The sequence below is a fragment of the Sinohyriopsis cumingii genome, chromosome 3, assembly GCF_028554795.1.
Source record: "Sinohyriopsis cumingii isolate HCF-2022 chromosome 3, ASM2855479v2, whole genome shotgun sequence".
In the NCBI taxonomy this organism is placed as follows: Eukaryota; Metazoa; Mollusca; class Bivalvia; order Unionida; family Unionidae; genus Sinohyriopsis; species Sinohyriopsis cumingii.
The window spans coordinates 7,611,576-7,632,111 of NC_142963.1; the positions used below are offsets into that span (position 1 = coordinate 7,611,576).

At 35.9% G+C, this 20,536-nt stretch overlaps 1 protein-coding gene across 2 annotated transcripts in view; it reads left to right on the top strand.

The window, feature by feature from the left end:
* The window catches only part of LOC149802430 (serine/threonine-protein kinase/endoribonuclease IRE1-like), a 104,665-nt gene extending 90,297 nt beyond the window's left edge, over positions 1 to 14,368 (top strand). The window contains exons 22-23 of one of the 2 annotated variants that reach the window (XR_016420031.1): positions 4,817 to 8,019; positions 8,090 to 14,368. Coding sequence is in view for 1 of the 2 variants with exons in the window: in XM_089951644.1 (XP_089807770.1) it covers positions 4,817 to 5,032 (216 nt within the window). In the remaining variant the exon portion in view is untranslated. Of the gene's footprint in view, positions 1 to 4,816 lie in introns of both variants that reach the window. The other variant, XM_089951644.1, reaches the window with a different exon arrangement.
* Positions 14,369 to 20,536: the final 6,168 nt, after the last annotated feature.

Below are 20,536 nucleotides of genomic sequence, written 5' to 3' on the forward strand. Positions count from 1 at the left end.
ATCCATAAAATTAGAATGTAAAATGAAAGAATATTATTTGGTGTCACATTTTTTTGTGTATTTTGAACATGGAAGACATCTGCTGAGCTTTTTCATCACACTGTGCCCTCCTTGTCATTTATATCTATGGTTTGAAGCAAACCAGGTAACCCTGATCTTACAATTCAGACCAAGTCACCCTGATCTTACCATGCATTAAGTGGTTGAATATTTGGGTCAACTCTCTCCACAGTAGGGTATGATTCATACGTCAGTAAATGTGGTACTTGCACTAGCTAGGGTCCCAAATCGAGACATGAGAGTCCATTAGTAATCATCCTTGACATATTTCTGTATATCTATCTATCTATTTGTCTGTTCATAACTCTGCAGCCATTGCACATAATTGAATGCTGCTTGGTAGGTGAATTGCTTATTATGAGTATGAGTGCCTTTTATCTTCTCAAGTCCTGCTTTCTTGGAGATTGTGCCATTTTTCCACCAGTATTACACGTCCATTGTAACAGATCTTGGTAACCATCATATCTCAGGAATGATTCAACATATTCTGATGCTGTTTGGCATGTACATTGTCTTGAGACCTAGAACGTTTGGATTTTGTCTCAGCAGCTCCATTTGGAAGAGACTTATAGCCCTTGACAAGTAACTTCATATTTTCACTTGTCCTATGTGCTTATAACTAGCATAGCTTTAAGAACCATTCAGCATGTTCAGATGCAACATGACATGCAAGAGCCTTGAAAGATAAGTTGGTTTTTGCTAGATAACTTCACTAAAGTTTGTTTTCAACCAAATTTCTAAGAAATATTGCATTCCAGTCAAAGTTATCATGTTGGTGAGACCTTGAATGAGTTGGATTTCCAGCATTGCACCTGATAATATGGAAGAGTTACCTACAAATGATGTAGACCCTGATCTGCCATCTCTTAATGCATTGACAGATCAGATCTGTTTTTTTTTTTTTTGCTGAATATTTCTGACAAACTGCATAGACTGAGATCCACCAATGCATTATGCAATGAAAGAGTCAGGCCAGTGCAGTTTGCAGTTGGATTGGACTTGTAAATAAGGTAATATAGCAGTTAATACATAATTTAAATTGATATTTTAATTTTATTCTAACTAGCAAACCACACTCTTGTTTGGTACTTGTTGCTAAATCCAGTTCATTAATCTCTCTCACTCAGACCAACAAATGTAGTTGATGCCCTTGAGTGTGGTCACTATATATAATCAATCCAAGATAAGATCAGTGTATTGCATGTTATTTAAAATTTGTATTTGTTTATGCAGTACCTTATAGTAGGTATTTGCAGCCTATACACAGGTAGTATGTATTACCATATAGCAGGTATTTGCAGCCTATGCACAGGTAATATTCAGTACCATATAGCAGGTGTTTGCAGCCTATACACAGGTAGTATGTAGTAAAACCTACTTAGATCTACCATCTCTAAAAAAGTTTTTGCCTCTTGGATGAAATCGCTGAATTTAATATCCATGAACAATATGAACAATTCCTGTTATAGGGTAGTTCATGTCAGGATTTTATATAACAATCAGACAATGAACAGTGGCACCTAAAACTAGTTTTTAAATGGTCTAATTACTTCCAACACTCATTGAGTCTTTGTCAAAAGGTAAACACAAAACAGATACAAGGCAAACAGTAAATACAAAAAAGTATAGAAATAAAAAAAACTTAAGTGACTGTTAGAACTCTATGGTCACAAACTTAAGTAACAGAAAAAAAGCCAAACCAACAAGTTTTTTTTAAACTTCACAAACAATTTAATTATTAAGTTGATAAATGAAAAATGTGAGAGGAACTGACAGTATTATGAAGTGAATCCAAATTAGTCCTTATCAAGGTCTATGAAAGTCCTGAATGAATGAAAAATCCCTTATAATTTTCAATACAGGAAATGTACTGGTCCTGCAAGAATCTTGACATTGTCAAGATGGCGTTGTCCAGAATTCTTTCGAATAATTTATAACAGTTCCGTGATAATATTTTAGTCCAAATAATGAGCACTTTCTATTTTCACTGAACAGTCCAAACAAATGTTTTTCCTCTTGAAAAATATTTATGTATAACATAAAATACAGATGCAGACTTACAACAGGAACACAATAAGCGTGAATGTCTCAAAAAATTGGAATGAATCTTGATAGCTGAACTTTCTCTTTATATACACCGTATATTGTGACTGTACTTCATAATAGACCCAACATGACGTCATACACTATTGATTTTTGACGAACTAAGCGTGTTCCCATGACCTCACGCAACCAGTGGGAAACCACAGAATTATTCTTGAAACTTCCATAACCCATCGATCACTGAGAAACTATGCCATAGGTGCCATTTTAAGTCTTATTATTAAGATTATTATTACTAATTTTCAGCACATACATAAACATCTATTTATAGATCCTATGCAGTTTGCATTCTTAACAGATTGAAATCACTTACACAATTTATAACTAAAAATATTCTATACAGTTTACAACCATGATAAAATTTACAAAAATTAATTAAAATAATGTACTAGGAGGTACAAAAAATATACATAACATTGACTATTTCTAATAGAATTACAACTTGAAAATGTTTGATGTTTTGCTTAGGTGGTTTCATCTTGACTGATGATATGGTAAACTGCTTGATATTGACCTAGAAATGGAGGAGCAATTGTGCCATCAGTTTCTTAATGTGAAGAAGTGTAACCAGAAATTATATCATGGATATTTCATTGTTTCTATAATGCAAGTAATAACCATATCAGTATTAACACCATGGATAACTACAAAAAGCAGTATTAATTACAGGTTTGTGGGTGAACAATTAGCAGAATAAACTATTTTATTGAAGAAGTGATGGCTATAAATATGATCTTTTTTAAAAATACTCTTTTATTGTCTTTTTGGAGTCTTGGTCTTAGCATTCTAAGGCAGCATACTGGTAAGATTCCTTTTCTTTCTTGGTATGTGTCCTTTTGTGTAGCTAATTTCTCTCTGATTACTGGAGGTCATAGATCTTACATGTGACAAGATAAATTGCATTCTGTTTTGCACAGTCTCTTTGGACGATGTATATGTATTTTCATTTGTTCACAGGTTTTGTACCTTTTATCACCACAGTACCATATAGCAGGCATTTATAGTAGTGGAGAAATTTATTATTCTTTATATATGTAGCTGGTAGTTGATTAATGAGACCAAACTGTACACATTCATATATCTGGTATTGGATTTATTAGACCAGATTGTACATTTTTATGTAGCTGGTATTGGATGAATGTGATCAAATGGTACATTGATAAAGACTTGGTTGTGAATTAGTGGGACCAGACTGTATATTTATATATAGCTGGTAGTGGAATAATGAAACCAGATTGTACATTTATATGTAGCTGGTAGTGGAATAATGAAACCAGATCGTATATTTATATGTAGCTGGTATTGAAATAATGAGACCAGACTGTACATTTATATGTAGCTGGTAGTGGAATAATGAAACCAGATTGTATATTTATATATAACTGGTTTTGAAATAATAAGACCAGATTGTACAGTAGCTGGTAGTGGAATAATGAGACCAGGTTGTACCTTTATATATAGCTGGTATTGGAATAATGAGACCAGTCTGTACATTTATATATTACTGGTATTGGAATACTGAGATCACTCTGTACATTTATATATAGCTGGTATTGGAATGCTGAAATCAGTCTGTACATTTATATATAGCTGGTAGTGGAATAATGAGACCAGTCTGTACATTTATATATTACTGGTATTGGAATACTGAGATCACTCTGTACATTTATATATAGCTGGTATTGGAATGCTGAAATCAGTCTGTACATTTATATATAGCTGGTAGTGGAATAATGAGACCAGTCTGTACATTTATATATTACTGGTATTGGAATACTGAGATCACTCTGTACATTTATATATAGCTGGTATTGTAATAATAAGACCAGATTGTACATTTATATGTAGTGTACATTTATATATAGCTGGTATTGGATGAATGTGACCAAATAGTACATTTATATGTACCTGGTAGTGAATCAATGGAACCAGACTGTATATTTATATATAGCTGGTATTGAAACAATGAGACCAGATTGTACATTTCATTGTAGCTGGTAGTGGAATAATGAGACCAGACTGTACATTATGTATAGCTGGCAGTTAAATAATGAGACCAGATTTTACATTTCTATGTAACTGGTATTGGAATAATGAGACCAGTCTGTACATTTATACGTAGCTGGTATTGGATTAATGAGACCAGATTATACATTTATATATTGCTTGTAGTGGAATAATGAGATCAGACTGTACATTTATACATAGACATTTATACATAGCTGGTAGTGGAATAATGAGACCAGACTGTACATTTATATGTAGCTGGTAGTGGAATAATGGGACCAGACTGAGAGATTTATATGTAGCTGGTATTGGATTAATGAGACCAGATTGAACATTTTTATTTAGCTAGTATTGGAATAATGAGACCAGTCTTTATGTTTATATATATTTGGTAGGGGAATAATTAGACCAGATTGTAAGTTTTTATTTAGCTGGAAATGGAATAATAGGACCAGATTGTACATTTCTATGTCAATAGTATTTGAATAATGAGACCAGTCTGTAGATTTATTTATAGTTGGTATTGGAATAATGAGACCAGATTGTACATTGGAATTCATGAGACCAGGTTGTACATCACAATGAAAATATCAACTTTAGATGCAGTTCAGAAAGTAAAGAGATCAATATTTTTTCATATTCACAGAAACACCACTACAGAGAATTGCCTGAGGAAGTCAAGAATTCACTTGGCAGTGTTCCAGACCAGTTTGTGCATTATTTTACTTCCCGTTTTCCAATGCTGTTAATACACACATATCATGCAGTGGAATGCTGTGCTGCTGAATGCATCTTCAATCAATATTATGACCTTGACTTGATAAAATTGTCTCAGTCAGCACCTATGGGAGAAATCACATGATGTTTCTGCTCTTCTAGAGAAGAAAAAATTGAGCTTCACACATTTGGATGTTGATGTTTCCCGACCTGGATTTCACCAATAGATCTTATCTCTGGACTTGAAATGTTAATATAGAACCCAGCAATCTGATTGCTTGAAATTTAAATCTGACTAAGATTAGACCAGTGTGATGTTCTGTTTTGAGGCAGAAGTTGTAAGAAATTGGGTTTTGGGTGTACTGGCATTCCCATTGAGGCATTGTTTTTAGATGCCTTTATCCTGAGTCTCCTATAAGCACTTGTTCCTTAATAATAATAATAAAAGAACTTTTTCATTTCCAGTGTTTGAAAGCACATTTGTAAGAAATTGTTACATTTTATTATGATATTCATTGTAAAACATTACAGTTTGTTGCATTTCATTATCATCACTGAAACTTTATTTGTTACATTTTATCATCATCTTCACTGTAACATAATTTGTTATATTTTAATATCAGTGTCACAATATTATAATTTGTTACATTTTATTATCTACACTGGAACAACAGAATAATTGTTAAATTTTATTATTTTCACTGTAACAACAGAATAATTTGTTCTTTATCTATCATCTCCACTTCTAAGTATTATATTACCTCAGTAGACCATCACATGTCTGGACAGTCAGTCATAATTTCAGAATCCCAGTCTGGATCAGTCAAACTAATGACCGTATTTGTATAACCCACGATATAGGTTGATCACCATGTAACCATGATGGGAGGTGGCACAGAGTAGATGAAAAGATTATCTCCCATGGAAAACACATTTGCTGAACTTATTAATAGTGTCTAACAAGAACAGGATTAAGGAGACAGATTGTTTCCATGATTTATAGTCCACAATGTCGAAATCAGTCACTTTTGAAGTTGGTTCTAACATTTGCTTGGTATGAACAATTGTATCCTATCATATTATTATTATGTGCTGTCTTGATAAAGAAATGTTGTAATAATGAAATGCAATTTACAAATAATATAATCTGATAATCAGTACACATTTATCATTGTTCATGACATCTTTATTTTCATGAAGAAGTAATAAATTTTAAAAAACAATAAAATTAGACCTTGTTCTCATCTCATACCTACATGTATATAAAGCATATGTGTTGTCTAGTTTTGTTTTAGTTTCTGTAAAAGTTGTGCTTTATGTAAATGTAAGCATGAAATGAGAACAAGATACAAATCCACATTTTGTATTTATTTAACATGTGAGAGGGGATTACCTTTAGCTAGATTTTATCTAATTGCAGTATAAAATGATGTAATGATGTAATACTGTATTAATGATATGATGTAATGAAGTAATACTGTATTAATGAAATGCAGATGATGTGAGAATCATAAGATTGTCAGACTGTCAGCATTGATTTCTACAGCACTTGAAAAAATATGTGAATAACTTTACTTGCAAGGCACTTATTTGAAATTCTGCACATGAATGTCCTCAAAACATGGATTGGACACACAAGTCATGTTCATCTTTGTTGTGGAAATCATTGTTTGAAATCTAATAATGCTTGAGATTTATACTGAGTTGTATATCCCAATCCAAACTGACACCTTGGATCATAGCCTTTCAGAGTTCCACAGTGACAGTACTTTAGGCAACATGTTTTCACTTTTTAAAGATAATTAACAAATTAAAATAAATTTCCCTAAACTGTAGGATAAATACATTGGCTGGTTTACAGAGGTGGCTCTGTCATAGAGGTTTGAAAAATACTCAAGTAGCTGAGTGGGAATAAAATATGTTGCCAGTCAAGAGAGGAATGTGACATACAGAGGGGCTGTTGGATGAAGTTTAGCTGTATATCATATTGTAATGGCACTGTTAAAACAGATCTTTTACAATTACCATATAATGTATTTTCTTAGCTTAAAGATTTTGTCAAATGGCAATCATGATCCCATTTTTTAAAGTTCCTCAAGCAGTATCAGAATTTTGGGGAAATGTAAATATAAATGCTGGCATGAATCAAAAATTCTTCTTAAAAACTGTTAAATTTTAAATGATTTCTGACAGCAATTACTTCCCTGGTGCTTCCCTTTTAACATACATCACTTTTAGTTCATTATTCTGCTACCATCAACTCTGTTGTCCACACACAATAGCATCCATGTATTTACAGCCTCACTGCATCTAGACCATTCTTTCTTCCTAGGATAAGGCAACAGTTTTTAATGGGTTTCTTGGCACCAACCCACTGGGGGAGGAGGCTAACTTTGTTTGATGATTGTGTATTTTAAGTTTATTTCTTAAGTTCTATTTGTGCTAGAATCATCAACCTAAATAATAGCATGCATCTTTATTAGTACCATGCTCCTTACAATAATAGGAGGTCACTATGATCTATATTTGATAATTTTCTGCCCTGGGTTAATTTTTTATATGTAGCTCATGACCACATTTTTTGGTATCCTTTATAGTAACCTATATTTCATGCTTCACTGACTTGGGTCAGCTTTCATTAAACTAGATGATTGTTACATCTCTGGAAGTATCACACCTGTACAGAATATGTCACTATGCCTTAGATTTCGTATTTTACTGGTTCAGGTAAATGTTTGGAATTTAGCTCATGATGAAATATGTTCTTTGAATTCTTGGTACATACTATGTTATCTAGAATCATGCAGTGTGGTGAGGGTATACATCTTGATAAGTACTGCTCCCTTACTGCAGCAGCTGGTTATTATGACCAGTATTTTACTCTCACTGACTTGGGTAAATTAATTAATTAATGTATTTTGGTGCTCATTCTCAGACACTGGTCATGCTACATTTGTGATATCGATAGGCATCTCTGTTAGTACCTTACTCTTGCATGACCTAAATTTCATCTTATGCTTCCTTTAGTTAAGATTCTTCATTTAGTGGATGATCACAGATGCTTTTGGAATGCTATCCTTCTTTGAGTGAATCTGCATTGTGATAAGTGCTTCACATGAATTGCCAGAAGAGGTCGCTATGGCCGCATATTTAATGCTTCATCTGCATTGTGATAAGTGCTTCACATGAATTGCCAGAAGAGGTTGCTATGGCCTATATTTAATGCTTCAGTGAATGTGTTTAATTTGTATGTTTAAAATTAATTCATTGGTTGCTGGTTATGTTCCAATTATGAAACTTGATAATTGGATGCATCTCTGTTAGTGCTACACTCTTACAACCAAAGAAGATTACTGTAACCAGCATTTTATTCTATAATAACATGCATTATGTACTTATATCCAGGGGTCATGCAACAAAGTTGCCTAAAAAGTATAAACTTCACCTTCTTCTGTTAATGGCTTTGCCCTGGGATTTTTTTATATAGAGGAACATTGAATTTTTGAGATGCTCCCTCACCTTGGCCAGGTTAGTTCCAGTGTTATGTTATATATAGCTCAAGGCGAAATGTACACTTCAAGCCAGCAAATAGTTGGTGTTGATACCAATTACACCAACAAACAAATTCTTCCACATTCACAGCATGTGTTTTGATAGCTGATTGACCATGAACCAGTTCCAGACTAAGTTAGCAACTATTAGTGCCAGATTTCTGCAAGTTATTCTCTGATGATAAAAGCATACAAACTCATGTTTCAAAACTCAAATTTATTTAAATAGCAATTTTAGTTTTAAGAATAAAATCGGTAACATTAATATTTTGACAGTCGCGTGTACATTATTTTCTTGATAAAAATAGTTTGGAACCGTAATGGTGGACATCACTGTTCTGGGAAGTACTGTTTTATTAGATTGTCTCTTTTCGTAAACCATTGGGAAAATATATTCAGGAAACTATACAATTTGTAAGAAAGCAGAGACTAAATATTATGCTATTAAAGATTTAGCTTTAGAATGCAATTATGTAGGTCTTAAATATATCAGACAGTGCTATGTTGTGGAATTCGACGAGTTGCTGTAAGGTCAAGGTTATATTCTGAGTTGTCTAATTTTTGTGAAAATACAAAGAAAAAAACAAAACAACAAAACAGCAAAGCAAATACTATTGAACCAATGCCTAATTTTACACCAAGTACTTAGACAAAAAATAAAATCTTACATTTGCAAACCTATCAATGGACTGTTGTAAGGGAGATATAAAGTGAGTGGTTACATTTAGAAAACCCCTCTTTCTAAAAATAGATGCACTTGAATGTTGGCTTTTTGATTCGGTTGAAAAAAGGTTTAGTTCATTCATATACTGACTTTAATTCTTAGGTGTGTTGTCTATGAACAGTTATGGTAAAGTTTTATTGGCAGCTAAGAAATTAAGATGAACAGTATGATCTGAAAGACATGTACCTTTTCTGTCATGTGCATTGTGCAGGGGTTGTTTCAAACAAGTTGAGAAATCTTTTCAAATGCCATCTTATAATGAACTTTCAGAAAGTAAAAAGAAAAAAATTCTTGACTAATGGTAGTTGATTAAGCATTTATACTAACTTGCAATTACAATACTGTAATCTAGTTACTCAGTTACAATTCATTGCAATGTATAGCTTCTGTTGTTCTCTTTTTAAGTTGTATTGCCTAATACACTGAATATGAATATGATAGTTTTAAACATTCACCAAATGTGTTTATAATGTAGATAGAACTCGGAAAATTATCTACTTGAAAATAAAGTTTTGCTTAAAACCATTGTTAAATGCAAATATGCATACTGGAAAATAGATGGCATAATTCAGATAAGAGAATGAAAACAACATACATGCACACAACACACACACAGATAGAATATGTGACTGGTTTCGATTTATTGCTTCATCAGACTGAATATATTGCGTCTCACTTTGCTCCCACTTCTCTGTGTTCAGGTTCCACTTCTCCCTGTTCAGCTCTCACTTCTTCCTGTTCTGTTCAAAAGGATAAGTCACTTCTCCCTAAAATTCAAGTATAGCTTGACTCCTGATATGTAGCTCATGACTGCACAGATTTTTCCATGCTTTGTACATTGCAACCTACATAGAGGGCCCTTTCTGACCAGTGTAGCTTGTAGTAGGAAAGATATATTTATTTATTGGTAAAGTTTCCATAATTTGACTATCAGTTGTATATTGTGACTGGTTACCCTCAGTAGATTAATTCTATATTGTATATATGAATCAGCATAGGAATTAGATAAGTGGACAGCGTGCTTGTCATGTGATGCCTAAGCTGTAGTGGCTAATCATATTAATTACTTGTGCATAAAATAAGCTTGTTATAGTGGTTATACTGGTTGTCACTCCAAGGTTACTCAAAGTCTTGGACTTTCACACAGTAAAATCTGGCTTTTTTAGAGATGGACAATGATAATAGTTTCTGAATCAAATTTTAAGAACAAAGATTTTTTATTCATAAAAAAAAAAACAGAACAAAATTAATCTCTGGTTTTTAATTCTACTGGTCATAGAACAGAAGATCTTGTGGGATGGCATCCATTAGCACAAGATTGTTATTGTTACTTCTCTGAAACTACTTGGAAGATTGCCTTGAAACTTTATACATATATTATTCCCATGGTCTAATTGGTCCTAAATGAAACTGTTTGGACATCCATTAGAGCTTCCACAGTGGTCATCTAAAAACGCTACCTGTACTCCTCTTGAACAAATCAATTTATTAACATGATTTTTCACAAAAGAATACTTCTTATGATGTGTAGTTGGACCTAAATGAAATGTTGCTGATCTGACATTCAATATGGCCACCATACCAGCCATCTTGAAAATCTTGTTATAGTTACTCATTCTAAACAGAAAGTTTTATAAACATGGGCTTTCAACCAGAAGACTTTTTGTGATGACTGGTTGGTCCTACATAATGGTGCTGATCTAACCTCAGATCACCATGGTGGCCTTCTTGAAAATAATTATTGCTACTTCTCCTGGAAATCTGGTCATATTGACATGGGACCCTCACCAGAAGGCTTTGAATGATGACTATTTGGCATCCATCTTGAAAATTTTGTTACTGCTGCTTCTCCTAAATGGAAAGGTCATATCAGCATAGAGATCAGCCTAAATGAAAATGATGCAGATCTCACATCCAATCTAGCCACCATGGTGGACAGGTTGAAAATCTTGTCTTAACTACTCCTGAATTGATGTCCATATCAACATGATCTCTAGTTGGTCTTAAATGAACATGGTGACAGTCTTATTGACAATGTGGCAGGAACAGTCTTGATGTCTTGTTATTGCTACTCCTCCTGAATGGATGATCATACTGACCTGGGGTTTTCACCAAAAGACATTATGTCAAGTTGGTCATAATTGAAAATGATGATGATCCATTATTGCCACCATGATGTCCATCTTTAAATGCATTTTATCATTAAAAAATATCTGATTACTCAGCAGTTAAAAAGAACAAGTGGTCTTACCATGATTTGTGGAGTAGCCAATGGAGCATCAGTTCCTTTTAGGGACTCTTTGTTAAAGGATTGTCATTACGGTCATCAGCTGAAGATGATGGTATAAAGAAATCACTTTCCTTCTTTAAGTTTTGTCAGGGTTAGAGCCTTTCTTTCTTTGTAGCATTATACAACACTATATCATTGTTGCAGCAGTTTTGATTGCCATGTAACTTCGTACATATTATTATCATCATCCAGAGAGGCAGACTTAAGTAAATTACACTGTTCTCGCTTTTGTTCCATTAATTTTCCTTGTTGTCTTCTAGCTTAATTAAACAATCTTGTTAGGGGGCCCTGAGAGGCTGAGTGGTCTAAAGCGCTCACCATTACAGATCACTGCCATCTCACTTCCGTCTGCTTGGGTTTTAGTCCTGGGTTGGGCCGATATGGGTATGTGAGAAAGCTTGCCAGTAGCTTCTCATGGGTTGGTGGTTCTTTCTGGGGTTTTCCCCAAGTTCTTCCTTCACCATTTATACTGGCTGCCATGTATAGCCTATCTTGTGCTGAAAAATGGCATCGAGCCCTACAACAACAACAACAATCTTGTTAGTACAGCTAGTTACACCAGATTCTTTTATGGATTGTTGTGGGACTTGGTAAATGTTATGATCATCAGTTGAAAATGTGCATATGAAGAATTCACTTTGTTAACACAGGTTTCATTAAAATTACTGCCCTTTTATCTTGTGGAATAATGCATGTATCATCCAATTTTGTTGGCACAAAAAAATATGTGGTTTTTGATGGATTGCCCTGATACGTGCAAAAAGTATTGTCATTATATGAAAATGCATATAATGAAAAATCACTGTTTCCAAATAATTTCTTTTCAATTATTGCCAATTTTGCTTTGTAGCATAATACATTGTATGACCCAACCTCATTAATGCACCAAATTCTGCAGTTTTCATTCAGTATTATGGATTGCTGTGATACTTGCTGTATATTACAATCTTCACATGAAGATGGGCATTTTGACAGACCATTTTACTCCAGTGATTTTTGTAAGAGTGACATAACAGCTGGGTGGATGCCATAATTTTCTGAATTCAGCCTCTCTTGCAGTTTTAGTGGATTGTAGTAAAACTTTGTGATCATCAAAAGGTATGCATGTTGACCAGTCACTGTACTCTCGCTTATTTCAGAAGTGTTATGCATTTTTTATTACTGTAGATTTACCTTCATCATGATGTAAGGATGGGATGTGTTGGAGGCTGAGGTATATTTATGTGGGTTGCTTTGTGTTTGTACATAACTTTACACTTCTTGTGCAATATGTTCATACATTACATTTTTAAGTGTCAACTGCACACAACTATTGTATGCTTCATCTAGTAGGAATTATTGCTTTGATCAGGGGGACCAAACTTCCACGTCATGCATTCTTTATATGTAAGGGTCAGTTTTATTGCAGTCTGATATCTTTTTAGCAAACATTATAGATAAAGATTCTAACCAACATATTTACATACAGGATCCTATGGCTTCCATACCGTTTTTTGTTATTTATTTCATAATATGGATTTTTAGGAAATATTCATGCCAGGGAAATAAATTAGTGAAGATTTGTATGACTCGTGTTTTTCTGGATGCAGCATGACACACAAGAAGTATGAAAAATACAAGTGTTACATGCAATACAGAAAAACATAGCTTTTTATATGCCTGTCAAAAGGAGGTGTGCATAATATCCATCCATTCCTATTTCTGTTTGTATGCCCATCTGTTACTTTTGTCATTTCCACACAATAACTTTTGTTTGAACCATTGGTCTTTAACAAAACTTTAGGGATGCTGTGCACTTAGGCTAAGGAAAAACCGAATGGATTTTTAGGTCAAAAGGTCAAAGTTCAGGGGCACTGTCACTGAAGAAAAAATTGTTTTTGCCCAGTAACTTAAATTCTATATCACAGACATGGAATGAAATTTGTGGATGGCTTGCACTTGCTGCAAGTAAAAAGCCAGTTAATTCTGAAGAAAAAGTCAAGGACAGTAGCTTAATAATGAAAGATATTTTCAGCACAAAAACTGTTCTTAACTAATGTACCTCACCAGAGTTTGTGAATGGTTTACTCTTTAGGTGAGGGAGAAGTCTATTCATTTGGTGTCAAAAGGTCAAAGGTCAAGATCAATGTAACTAAAAAAAATTAATGTTTTTTTTTTATGGAATCTTTAGTTCTAAACCTTTACCATGACCAAAGTTTTGTGATTGTCTTACAACCTTCGGTAAGGAAGATGCTTGTTGATTAGGAGACCAAAAGGTCAAGGTCAGTGTGGATCAGTAAAAGGTTTTATGCACAGTAATATTTATTCTAGAGCAAGTTCCTTGACCAAAATGAGAGAGAGAGGTCTTAATGTTTTGTGTATGTGAACATTACGTACAGTAATGTGAAGAAGAGAGACGTAAGATGAGATGTTCATCTTACTGCAGGTATTCAGTTCAGCATTTTTCTATAGCAGTGTGCCTTATTATTGAGCTGAATATCTTTGGAATTTGGAATGAATGTATTTATACATTGAAATGAATGAATAATTGGGACTTTGCCAATTTTTTATGACATGTTGCTGTTTTTTACACAATAATGTGACTGATTTCTTGATTGGCATTTTTGTTTCAAACTTAGCTTTTGCCATTGTGAGACACAGTCACGTTCAAAATGTTTTGCTTTCAGTGTATTATTCATAACATTTATAATTTGTATCAACTTTTTACATCATCTCACTATTCATGATCATCCATGTTATCCCATTTTGAGTCTTACACCACTGTATGAACTTTTTTATTGTTCATAGAAAGGTTTATTTTATGAACATTTTAAATCTACCTAACTACAAGTTTAAAAAGAGTTATTGTAAATATCAGACTGTATGATTCATGTGTTGTACATGTATTCATGGTTGATAAAAATAGATTTCTAAATATCATGGGCTTCCTCATTATTGTAACACAGTGAAATCTGTCTTAAAGGACACTCTTCTCTTCTTCTTCTTTTAACACCATTTTGCAGCACACGATAGGCTATATTTGGCAGCCAATATTAATGGTGGAGGAAGAACAAGGGAAAACCCCAGAAAGAACCACCGACCCATGAGAAGCTATTGGCAAGCTTTCTTACATGCCCACATTGGCTGAATCCGAGACTCGAACCGCCGCAGACAGAGGTGAGATGGCAGTGATCCGTAATGGAGAGCGCTTTAGACCACTCGGCCACCTTAAAGGACACACATGTAGTACATCATTGTCCTTAAAGAACATGCATATATAAAACATCCTTTTCCATACAGGACACCCATATACACATTAAAAGCATAGATACAGTTGCTGACAGTTCTGTATAAAGTATGTATACAAGATACAAACTTAGTCTACACCATGACTCTCTTGTGAAGACGGGTTTCACTTAGTCGACATTTTGGAGAGAACTATGAATGACAAAGATCTGTACTGACTTTTATTATGATCATCAGATATGTTCTGTTGGTGTTCCCAAAATGTATATCTACAGGTATTTAGGTTACCTAAATGTTGCTTTAACCACTGGTCCTTCTCTAAAATAATGTAAACTGCCCAGAATCTGCCCTTCACCACCTAACCTGCCTGGAAGTTGCTCTTCTCCAACACAGCCTGGGCTACAAAGAGACTGCCTTTCTCCACTGGTGCTTGGCTATTTAAATTTTGCCTGTTTCTTTTGTACCATGGCATCCTGGATTCTGCCTTCTCTACTTGTACCAAGTCAGCCTAGATTCTGCCTTCTCTACTTGTACCAAGTCAGCCTAGATTCTGCCTTCTCTACTTGTACCAAGTCAGCCAAGATTCTGTATTCTCTATTTGTACCAAGTCAGCCAAGATTCTGTCTTCTCTACTTGTAATAAGTCAGCCTAGATTCTGTCTTCTCTACTTGTACCAAGTCAGCCAAGATTCTGCCTTCTCTACTTGTACCAAGTCAGCCTAGATTCTGTATTCTCTACTTGTACCAAGTCAGCCTAGATTCTGTCTTCTCTACTTGTACCAAGTCAGCCAAGATTCTGCCTTCTTTACTTGTACCAAGTCAGCCTAGATTCTGTCTTTTCTACTTGTACCAAGTCAGCCTAGATTCTGTCTTCTCTACTTGTACCAAGTCAGCCTAGATTCTGTATTCTCTACTTGTACCAAGTCAGCCAAGATTCTGCCTTCTCTACTTGTACCAAGTCAGCCAAGATTCTGTCTTCTCTACTTGTACCAAGTCAGCCAAGATTCTGCCTTCTCTACTTGTACCAAGTCAGCCTAGATTCTGTATTCTCTACTTGTACCAAGTCAGCCAAGATTCTGCCTTCTCTACTTGTACCAAGTCAGCCAAGATTCTGTCTAATCTACTTGTACCAAGTCAGTCTAGATTCTGTCTTCTCTACTTGTACCAAGTCAGCCAAGATTCTGCCTTCTCTACTTGTACCAAGTCAGCCAAGATTCTGTCTTCTCTACTTGTACCAAGTCAGCCAAGATTCTGCCTTCTCTACTTGTACCAAGTCAGCCTAGATTCTGTATTCTCTACTTGTACCAAGTCAGCCTAGATTCTGTCTTCTCTACTTGTACCAAGTCAGCCTAGATTCTGTATTCTCTACTTGTACCAAGTCAGCCTAGATTCTGTATTCTCTACTTGTACCAAGTCAGCCTAGATTCTGCCTTCTCTACTTGTACCAAGTCAGCCTAGATTCTGTCTTCTCTACTTGTACCAAGTCAGCCTAGATTCTGTCTTCTCTACTTGTACCAAGTCAGCCTAGATTCTGTCTTCTCTACTTGTACCAAGTCAGCCTAGATTCTGTCTTCTCTACTTGTACCAAGTCAGCCTAGATTCTGTCTTCTCTACTTGTACCAAGTCAGCCTAGATTCTGTCTTCTCTACTTGTACCAAGTCAGCCTAGATTCTGTATTCTCTACTTGTACCAAGTCAGCCTAGATTCTGCCTTCTCTACTTGTACTAAGTCAGCCAAGATTCTGCCTTTTCTACTTGTACCAAGTCAGCCTAGATTCTGTCTTCTCTACTTGTACCAAGTCAGCCAAGATTCTGTATTCTCTATTTGTACCAAGTCAGCCAAGATTCTGTCTTCTCTACTTGTAATAAGTCAGCCTAGATTCTGTCTTCTCTACTTGTACCAAGTCAGCCAAGATTCTGCCTTCTCTACTTGTACCAAGTCAGCCTAGATTCTGTATTCTCTACTTGTACCAAGTCAGCCTAGATTCTGTCTTCTCTACTTGTACCAAGTCAGCCAAGATTCTGCCTTCTTTACTTGTACCAAGTCAGCCTAGATTCTGTCTTTTCTACTTGTACCAAGTCAGCCTAGATTCTGTCTTCTCTACTTGTACCAAGTCAGCCTAGATTCTGTATTCTCTACTTGTACCAAGTCAGCCAAGATTCTGCCTTCTCTACTTGTACCAAGTCAGCCAAGATTCTGCCTTCTCTACTTGTACCAAGTCAGCCTAGATTCTGTATTCTCTACTTGTACCAAGTCAGCCAAGATTCTGCCTTCTCTACTTGTACCAAGTCAGCCAAGATTCTGTCTTCTCTACTTGTACCAAGTCAGCCAAGATTCTGCCTTCTTTACTTGTACCAAGTCAGCCTAGATTCTGTCTTTTCTACTTGTACCAAGTCAGCCTAGATTCTGTCTTCTCTACTTGTACCAAGTCAGCCTAGATTCTGCCTTCTCTACTTGTACCAAGTCAGCCTAGATTCTGTCTTCTCTGCTTGTACCAAGTCAGCCTAGATTCTGTCTTCTCTGCTTGTACCAAGTCAGCCTAGATTCTGTCTTTTCTACTTGTACCAAGTCAGCCTAGATTCTGTCTTCTCTACTTGTACCAAGTCAGCCTAGATTCTGCCTTCTCTACTTGTACCAAGTCAGCCTAGATTCTGTCTTCTCTACTTGTACCAAGTCAGCCTAGATTCTGTCTTCTCTACTTGTACCAAGTCAGCCTAGATTCTGTCTTCTCTACTTGTACCAAGTCAGCCTAGATTCTGTCTTCTCTACTTGTACCAAGTCAGCCTAGATTCTGTATTCTCTACTTGTACCAAGTCAGCCTAGATTCTGTATTCTCTACTTGTACCAAGTCAGCCTAGATTCTGCCTTCTCTACTTGTACCAAGTCAGCCTAGATTCTGTCTTCTCTACTTGTACCAAGTCAGCCTAGATTCTGTCTTCTCTACTTGTACCAAGTCAGCCTAGATTCTGTCTTCTCTACTTGTACCAAGTCAGCCTAGATTCTGTCTTCTCTACTTGTACCAAGTCAGCCAAGATTCTGTATTCTCTACTTGTACCAAGTCAGCCTAGATTCTGCCTTCTCTACTTGTACTAAGTCAGCCAAGAGTCTGCCTTTTCTACTTGTACCAAGTCAGCCTAGATTCTGTCTTCTGTACTTGTACCAAGTCAGCCTAGATTCTGTATTCTCTACTTGTACCAAGGCAGCCAAGATTCTGCCTTCTCTACTTGTACCAAGTCAGCCTAGATTCTGCCTTCTCTACTTGTACCAAGTCAGCCTAGATTCTGCCTTCTCTACTTGTACCAAGTCAGCCAAGATTCTGTATTCTCTATTTGTACCAAGTCAGCCAAGATTCTGTCTTCTCTACTTGTACCAAGTCAGCCAAGATTCTGCCTTCTTTACTTGTACCAAGTCAGCCTAGATTCTGTCTTTTCTACTTGTACCAAGTCAGCCTAGATTCTGTCTTCTCTACTTGTACCAAGTCAGCCTAGATTCTGTATTCTCTACTTGTACCAAGTCAGCCAAGATCCTGCCTTCTCTACTTGTACCAAGTCAGCCAAGATTCTGTCTTCTCTACTTGTACCAAGTCAGCCAAGATTCTGCCTTCTCTACTTGTACCAAGTCAGCCTAGATTCTGTATTCTCTACTTGTACCAAGTCAGCCAAGATTCTGCCTTCTCTACTTGTACCAAGTCAGCCTAGATTCTGTCTTCTCTACTTGTACCAAGTCAGCCAAGATTCTGCCTTCTCTACTTGTACCAAGTCAGCCAAGATTCTGTCTTCTCTACTTGTACCAAGTCAGCCAAGATTCTGCCTTCTCTACTTGTACCAAGTCAGCCTAGATTCTGTCTTCTCTACTTGTACCAAGTCAGCCAAGATTCTGCCTTCTTTACTTGTACCAAGTCAGCCTAGATTCTGTCTTTTCTACTTGTACCAAGTCAGCCTAGATTCTGTCTTCTCTACTTGTACCAAGTCAGCCTAGATTCTGCCTTCTCTACTTGTACCAAGTCAGCCTAGATTCTGTCTTCTCTACTTGTACCAAGTCAGCCTAGATTCTGTCTTCTCTACTTGTACCAAGTCAGCCTAGATTCTGTCTTCTCTACTTGTACCAAGTCAGCCTAGATTCTGTATTCTCTACTTGTACCAAGTCAGCCTAGATTCTGTCTTCTCTACTTGTACCAAGTCAGCCTAGATTCTGTCTTCTCTACTTGTACCAAGTCAGCCTAGATTCTGTCTTCTCTACTTGTACCAAGTCAGGCTAGATTCTGTCTTCTCTACTTGTACCAAGTCAGCCTAGATTCTGTCTTCTCTACTTGTACCAAGTCAGCCTAGATTCTGTCTTCTCTACTTGTACCAAGTCAGCCTAGATTCTGTCTTCTCTACTTGTACCAAGTCAGCCTAGATTCTGTATTCTCTACTTGTACCAAGTCAGCCTAGATTCTGCCTTCTCTACTTGTACTAAGTCAGCCAAGATTCTGTCTTCTCTACTTGTACCAAGTCAGCCTAGATTCTGTATTCTCTACTTGTACCAAGGCAGCCAAGATTCTGCCTTCTCTACTTGTACCAAGTCAGCCTAGATTCTGCCTTCTCTACTTGTACCAAGTCAGCCTAGATTCTGCCTTCTCTACTTGTACCAAGTCAGCCTAGATTCTGCCTTCTCTGCTTGTACCAAGTCAGCCTAGATTCTGCCTTCTCTACTTGTACCAAGTCAGCCTAGATTCTGCCTTCTCTACTTGTACCAAGTCAGCCTAGATTCTGCCTTCTCTACTTGTACCAAGTCAGCCAAGATTCTGCCTTCCCCACTTATACCAAGGCATCCTTGATTCTGCTATTCACCACCAGTACCTATGCTACCTAGATGCTGCCTTTCTCCACTGGTAACCTAGATCTTCTCTACTAATATCTTGGTTGGCAATGCCAAGATGATGCCAATCTCCACCAGTACCTAGGCTGGGCTGCCTAGATGATGCCAATCTCCACCAGTACCTGGCTACCTAGATACATCTCATTTGCTGACAGGTCAGAGACTACATTATGCACTTTGTAAGTGGAATGAAGAGAATAGATCCCTGTATGTTGGTGCGTAACCGACAGTGGATCAGGTGTATTCTGTTCACAACTGTGTGTGCATTATACACAGATAGACATGGCATGTTTACTAATTTGATACTCTTATTTAACAAGGGATGTAACTCTATTTTCCCATAGATCATCAAATGGTAGTAAGAAATTCATTTGCTTGTATGCATCAGATTGGAATTCAGAAAGGGGTTCAGAAAAGAATAAAAAAATTATTTCAACATTTGCAATTTCTTTCCTACCGTAATGTTACAAAATCTGATAACTGATACTAATTATAAATTAGAGCGTATAATTAACATAAAAATAAGTGTGTACAAACTATTTACATATTTAAAACTCCTAGAATGAACAAGTAATTGAGAAATCTTAAAATTTAATTTATTTGATACCCAAGTTACTGAAAATTCATAAAATGACTAATCCAAGCATGTCAGATAGAATGTGCTGATTTCAGCTAGTTCAATACTTATGAAACACAGGCATTGCAGCTTTAAATTCTTACATCAGGCTTGTATTGTTTTCACACAGAGATCCTTGTTTCCCTCAAGTCTATGACACTAACAAAACTGACTCACAGATTGGATGGTCTCGCTTATGGGTATAAAATGATGTTTGTTTTAAGGGTATGATGTTTCTTGGTAATTATTTAAGTGTTTCACTCCTCTGCATACAAACATGAGGCTAATTAAAATTCCTCACACAACACCATGTAATTTTCACTTGCCCAGCAAATGGTCAACTTGTCATTGAAAAGATTCAAATACATGTACTGCAAACAATGA